This window comes from Vicia villosa, linkage group LG7 (genome assembly GCF_029867415.1).
Source record: "Vicia villosa cultivar HV-30 ecotype Madison, WI linkage group LG7, Vvil1.0, whole genome shotgun sequence".
Lineage (NCBI taxonomy): Eukaryota > Viridiplantae > Streptophyta > Magnoliopsida > Fabales > Fabaceae > Vicia > Vicia villosa.
The window spans coordinates 89,707,313-89,714,708 of NC_081186.1; the positions used below are offsets into that span (position 1 = coordinate 89,707,313).

Below are 7,396 nucleotides of genomic sequence, written 5' to 3' on the forward strand. Positions count from 1 at the left end.
TGTAAAACTTGTGCTGTTCAAAATATAAAATGAAGCAGGGAAGAAAACTGATCTATAACGGGTTACACGAAAACTGTTCCAATAAATGCACCAGACTCGCGATCACATTAACACTGGCCAAATTTTAAAAACACTGCACCATTATATGTATTAGCTCAAACTTATAAATTAGTTGGCAAATATTTTGTAAAGCAATCTTTAATCCATTATTCATTAGGGAAAACTCAGCACTCTCCCTTATGGATGCACCAGTCCCCTTTTATGCACATAGTTTAAGCCACCCGGCTGCCAACAATCGTAGAAAAACCATAAGCACATCATATATATATCCATACCGCTTCCAACTTTTAACTCCATGTCTAATATCCCTCTACAAAAAGAACCCACCCTTCATTGCATTGATGCCTGCCAAACTAATTTCCTGCATTAATGTTGAATATCATCCATTTTACAAATTTCTTCAAACCAGTACTAACTCTTGCTCTATTATCCAGTGTTAATCCAGCACAAAGTCAGTAGTTAACCTCAAGACCAGAGGGTTCCTGTAATGTAAACAACACAATTAGCTAAACAAAAAACAGTCTAAGGTTATTGCTGTTGGCAAACCCAGCAACAGTATTACACAATGGGCAAATGAGGGAATCGACATGGTGAAAGGAATAAGAGACTCATTGACAATCGTAGGACAGATGGCAGACGATGCAACAAACAAGGAATTGAGGCACAGCACAAGAGAGAAAAGAGCTAACAAAGTCTATGAAGGCTTTACTACATAATCATGGAAAGCCTTGGGTAGTGGGTTTGTTTTAATTTTTCTCCTTATAGTCTTAGATAGATTAGGTTCTCTGATATTCCTTTCTATCTTACTGCATAGTAGATAAGTATCTTCTTAGATGTCACACTTGGTCATTCTAAGCCAATTCCTTTCCTAGGCCTAATTACTATTTGGACTAAGTTAAATGTATCTTGCTCTTCACTATCAATAACAAGTACATATCCTTTTTTTTTTTTTTTCGCATTGTGTACGGTTTCATTGTTGGTTCTCTGTGCTACACACTACACATAGTTCCTGCAGGCCATGCATATGTTGGATATAGTTCCTCCAGGCCATGCATATGTTGGATATAGTTCCTCCAGGCCATGCATATGCTGGATATAGTTCCTTCAGGCCATGCATATGCTGGATAATAATGATTAAGCTAAGACGTGAGATAGACATTAGAATCCCCCTAACTGACCCCAAATTAGCACTCTATGTATGCTTCACTGAAGAATCTGATTTCAAAAATTCCTTACTAATAGTTACCACTAAAATATCAGTATGTGTAGGCTGATTTAACAGTTTAAATGACATTTCTGATCTTCATACCCAAACATGTAAAACAGAGTATTCAAGACTGTACAGAAACTAACGAATGGTTTGAATGATAGTTTACATGAATGGTTTTTCTATAGTCTTGAATACTCTATTCATGTAAACTATCAAGAGGGGATAGCAAGATTGTAAAACATTACTCCTTGCAAATCAAGAGTATCAAAAGGTTTTTGACTAATAATGATTAATTGCAAAATTCTTACCATAGAATATCATCTCGTGCAATTTAAATTCTCTCAATGATTAATTGTTGACTAATCTAATTTCAAAAACTCTATGCATTTAAATTCGTTAATGAATAGATAGGTCATTCATAAAACATTAAATATAATAGCAACACATGCTTGCATCTAACCTAAATCAACTGCAACATGTAATAATGTAACAATGTAAGTAAAAAGTTCCAATTCAGAGCAGGGCATAAAAACTACCTACCTAGCTAGCGATGAATGTTAAGCAAGTCCTTAGCTTCAGTTTGCTCCTCCATGAGAACATCACTAACATACTTATTCAACAAATCCGTCTTCTTCTTCTGCAACACCATCTTCTCAATCTCCTTTTCATCAGGCAACGGCACATGAACAATGAATTCCCTCTCTTTCTTATCCGACTGATCCCTCATCTCCCTCTCCTTCATCCTCTCCTCCTCCACCACATCTTCCTCCTCCTCATGAAGTATCTCCCTAGCAGCAGTTGTAACCTCGGCAACCTCCCCACTCCTAACAGCCTTCCTAGCCTCTCTCTTTATCATATCAAGCTGGAGCCACTCCTCCTTCGCTTCACGTCGCATAGCTTCCTCAGCAGGCTCTTCAAGACTTTTCAGAATACCATCCTCCTCATCACGGTAACCATAATAAGCTGCATTGATTCGTTTATAGATATCATATCGAGTCCTTCGCTTGCGAAGCTCCGGTGGTTTCTCAAAAAGCTCACGTACACCAGGGAGTTTCTTCGCCGCACCGAAGTAACGGTAACCAGGACCACGGCCGCTAGGGTTTGGAACATCTACAATATTCCCATCCAGATCGGTCATTTTGGCGGAATGTCGAGCGTAATTGGGACCGCCGAGTTCGACAATTCGGCGCTCCCAATGAACTTTCTCACGGATGAGTTTGTTGATTTCGTCATTGAGGTCACGGAGGCGGTGTTCGCCGAGACCTTCGTTTTGGATCTCGGCGACTTTACGGCCGATTTCACGCATGATTTGTTGACGCCATTTGTCTGCTTCGTTGAGGTCGCGGCATTCTGAGGCGAGAAAAGGACGGCGTTCTTTTGGTTTCTTCTTCTCTTCCGCTTTCATGGTGATGAAACGGTTGAGCATGGATTGAGCTTTCTCTTCATTACGAGCCATCTTCGATTTCTTCTGATAGTTTCTTCTGAATGGAAAATTGCAGAACACTGAGAATTCAGCGTAGAGGTTTTGAAATAGGGTTTCTTGTTGTTCTCAGAAAGAAGAAAGGAGATTAGTGTTTTGTTAACTAAATTGTTGCTGCTTCACTAACCCCTCTTTCTGGGCCGCGATTTGGGCTTTTAATGCTTCTTATTAGGGAATTTCTTAGCATACTCTAAGGACTAAGATGGCCAATCAATCACCTTATAAAAATTCGAAAATATTTTTTAAATTTCTTAAATGTATTTTTCATTTCTAAAATATATCTCAATTTTATAATTAAATTCTAGAAATATATTTAGTTAGAGATAGTTTAAAAATAAATGAATTGTTTGTGTTTAAGATAAATTTAAAAATATAAAATTTAAGAATATTATTGTATTTTTACGAGGCGTTTGTATATGGTGCATTAAAAAACTCCCTAATATCATTATATTAAATTGAGTTATTAAAAATATGATTAATCTTTTGATAACTTATGGATTTTTTATGAATCAATTAATATTATTATCTTAAAATAATTTCAAGAAGCGTCTGCGCCGCTGCACACATATATATAATTTTTGAAGTATATACATAAAAATATATATTTTAGATTTGAAATATAAATTCAAATCAATGATATGGAAAAGGAGATTTCATAATGCACCGCATGCTTTATTAGCCATCGCGTGGAAATACAATAATATTCTTAAATTTTAAAGATGTATTTTCAAATGCGCTAAAATACATACTGATGAGCCTTTATGAGTCTTTATGAGTCTTTATGAGCCTTTATTTCAGAGACGTGTCTTTCAAAATATTACATAGATTTATATTCGAAGAGTTACGAGGCAGTAGCAGAAAAATAGAATAAAAAAACAGCATGTTGACAAAATAAAATTACAATTGATATCATAAAATCAACAATACATAAGTTAACATAGATCAAACATTACATTTTAATTTTCAGGTGGACTTTGCAACATCTTGATATTATTATCGACCGATCTCAAAACAGTCGCATCCAGCTTGATCGGAACTTTTGATTCTTAACAGAAAAAACTTTTCCACATAGCCCTTAAATCAACATCCATCTTCATCTCATAGTTGCTAAGTTCAATCTCTCCTTCTTTGTCAAGGGATGGCAAGCGGAACTCGATTTTCACAATTTGCGATTGTCGCCATATGGTAGGAGCTCATGCACTTTGTATTTCAGATCTTCAAGAAGAGTGTACTCAGTGATCTTATATTCTTTCGAGGGTGTCACACCGTTAAAGTGAACATTTCCTACATGTCAAATGATGTTCATTCGAGTGTATTTTAGTATGAAACAATAATACAAATGCCATAACACATTATGCTGTAATGCGTTTTGGTATAAAACAAGATTGAAGTTTTTGAGTGAAAATTTTGATTGAGAATGAAGGGGTTTTTAGAAAGAGTTTATGGAAAAAATAAATATGGGTCTGATCATGCAGGCGACTGTTTTTATCAATAACTCATTTGATCTTTTCGGAGATGCATCTCTGTAATTATCTGACATGCAAAAGTGACATATTCTCAAATTCCTACTTCAATTGTTCGGAGTTATATCTTTAAATAACTTACTGGAAACACATAAAAAATGCATTGCATACTATGTGACACAGATGTATTTCCGAAATAAAATTTTCTTATAGTAGTTTAGTCCTTTTTTTTTTATTTTGGGAACAAAAGAGCTTTATTAGGTATATAAATTTGATTAGGTGACACTGTAGAAAAGCTAACCACATCTTCAACATTATGTCAAATTATTATTCATTCTGTTTATAAATATATATATCACTTTTACCTATATTAAAAAAAACTCATAACATTAATTAATTTTGTTACAAAATTTATATGTCATTCTTGTATAGTTTTTAAAAATTGGTTGGTCAGGCCATTCTATAAGTATTGTACATGGTTTTTTATTCTTCCTACTTGTATCGAAGATGAACTCCAAAAGGAATGGAAGGTTAATGGGGATTGTAACCATGTGTTACATTAGTTACTAGTCATAACTAATTTAACTCAATTCTGTTATAATTACTTTAGTAATTCATTTTGCTTCATCTTGTATTAACTTCTGGTTTTGTGAATATTCTTGACAGAGTTTTTCAAGCTCACAACATATACAACTATACTACAGATTGAAAATCTAGGACCCTATGCTATGATAGACATTTATCATATATACAAATAAAAATTACTTAGAATTTTTCATTTTTTGATATGTGAGATAATAAACAAGGATATAAATTATGGAGTAATATATGTCACTTGATATGTGTGTTGTTACTCTACAGTCTAAGCCATTCTTTTCCATTTATAAAGTTAATGTCCAAAAAAGGCTTTGCTTCTTTATAGCTTAATGATTTTGACCAAGGCACCCTTTGTGTTCTGTCTGCTCCTTTTCCATAGCACATATATTCACCAAACACCGCAGTCCTGAAACACAAAATGCTTATAAATAAATCCGCCTCGCCATGAGTTCTTGAATAGTGTTAAATGTTAAATCATATGTGAATTAACTATGAAACACGCCATGAGTTCTTGAATAGTGTTAAATGTTAAATCATATGTGAATTAACTATGAAACACTGACACGATACTGACACACCAGTCGGTATCACATGTCATATTTTAGATAGATTTTCATCTGAAGTGTCGGAGCTACTTAGAGAACAGGTATAATGTTATACATACTTTTCTCTTTCGGGATGATCCCATGCTGACCAGCCTTCTGGAATAATAATATCATCCATATGACAGTTAGAGTAAATTACTCTCGCGTAATCTCCCCAAGCTCTTCCAAGGTACACACTTCCCGTTCCTTTAATACTACATCCTACAAAGGAAAATCCGGTATCTTGAAATGGTGAATCCCTATGATGTGCTGCAATTGCTCCATAGTTCTCGGCTACCGATTGAAGCTTACACTTCTGATAAATACACACACAATCGTTCAAAGTTCCATAGATGAAATTAGTTTCGTTTTCATAAAAAACATAGAAAAAGATTAAACTAGTTTTGTTCTTTTTCTTTTTACCTTATAGAGTGATTTTGCACTGCCAAAGATGAAATCAACTTTTCCTTCGATGAGACACCGATAGAAATAGTGAGTTCCTGTGTTGTCCAAGAGAGTGTCTTGCGTTCCTTTAATCTTAACTCTATAGAACATTGCTCTATCACTGTCTACTCTCAGTGCCACTGCCTGCATTCCTTTTTCACCTGCGGATGCAACCACTGTGTTCTGCAAGCACCACATAAAGATCATCGAACCAAGCATCACAGTGTAATCGTAATTGCAACCACTAACGATTAACACAGTTTATAAGCATGCTGAAAATTGTGTCCTTACCTCAAAAGTGACACCAGTTGCACAGAAAAAATCTGACTCAACCGCGACAGTCGCTGATCCGTAGGTTCCCAATGTCTGACCATTTGGGCCTCTATCCGATGATTTGCTGTTCCAAGTAATTACAGGCCCAGCAGTTAGATTTCTTCTACCAATAAACGATACATAAGGCTTCGTAATCGGCACAAACACTCTTTCTCTGCATAAATTTCATACAAACCAATCGTTATAAACAAAGAAAAAAATCAAATCATGTTTCTACCTTAACAGCACATACACTTTCAATCAAATTCGTGATATGCCATTCGTTAGTGTCCAATCCAACACTGATGTCAATGATGTCAATGTGTCAGTGTCGTGTGATCAAATACGTGATGTGCATTTGTAGTGTCCAATCTGACACTGATGTATGTCTAACGTGTCAGTGTCGTGTACTATAGATAAAACAATAATTACCTAAATTACAAACCTGTAAGTTCCTGGAAAAATGTAGATTTTGACTCTATGTTTGTTCCAATCAGGAACCAAATCAACAGCGCCTTGAACAGTTTCCGAATGTCCATTTCCATTCTGATCAACAATAATAACTCTAATCTCATTATGATTATAAACATTATTCTTTCTCAAAACCAATCTTTGTTCATCAACCATCAAATCTTCCCAACTAATATAACTCTTAACATCATCATCGCCTTTACCACATTCTGCTAAATCCACCTCAACCATCAACATCACAAAAACCAAACCAAACAAAATCACAACAACTCTAGAACACAAATCCATGAACAACAACATCATAAGAAGAAAAAACTGTCACACTATCTAATGTATTGTTATGTTTTCATATATATCAAAATATGAAACTAGATAGAAAGATTGTGTAACGGTTAAATTATTAATCTAGAGTTGAAGCATGAAGTAGCTGATTGTAATAAATAACCGAGCGTTAAGGTTTGTGATAGATAGTGTGATACCGTCAGTTACAAAGAAAAATTGAATAAAGTTTGAGTTTAATTCAAGAAACATAAGAAAGACATTAATTAGATAAATATGGGATTATGTCTAAATTTTGTGTTTAATTTTGAACTTAGATGGATCACAAAAAGATGAAACGGTTGATGAAAACAAGAACATGGGGTTTAGTTTTAGGCATATTGGGTGCAACTGCTTCCCACTATGTTCTTCAAATTTTGTTTTCCCTCCTTTCATAATTGATGAACCACCAAATTTTGATACTTTCTTAATTTTTTATTTAGTAGATAATTAAGTT

The 7,396-nt window shown here is 34.7% G+C and overlaps 2 protein-coding genes across 2 annotated transcripts; both read right to left on the reverse strand.

The window, feature by feature from the left end:
• Positions 1 to 2,893, reverse strand: LOC131615701 (uncharacterized). Its single transcript, XM_058886858.1, has 2 exons — positions 1,811 to 2,893; positions 1 to 542 (listed from the first exon to the last, which is right to left on the reverse strand). The coding sequence occupies exon 1, from the start codon at positions 2,724 to 2,726 to the stop codon at positions 1,815 to 1,817; it is 912 nt and encodes a 303-aa protein (XP_058742841.1). The 5' UTR covers positions 2,727 to 2,893; the 3' UTR covers positions 1 to 542; positions 1,811 to 1,814.
• A 2,125-nt stretch (positions 2,894 to 5,018) lies between these two features.
• LOC131617786 (pectinesterase QRT1) lies at positions 5,019 to 6,947 on the reverse strand. The gene is made up of 5 exons (XM_058889040.1): positions 6,596 to 6,947; positions 6,130 to 6,325; positions 5,818 to 6,021; positions 5,475 to 5,710; positions 5,019 to 5,216 (listed from the first exon to the last, which is right to left on the reverse strand). The coding sequence occupies exons 1-5, from the start codon at positions 6,922 to 6,924 to the stop codon at positions 5,069 to 5,071; spliced, it is 1,113 nt and encodes a 370-aa protein (XP_058745023.1). The 5' UTR covers positions 6,925 to 6,947; the 3' UTR covers positions 5,019 to 5,068.
• Between the last annotated feature and the right edge of the window lie 449 nt (positions 6,948 to 7,396).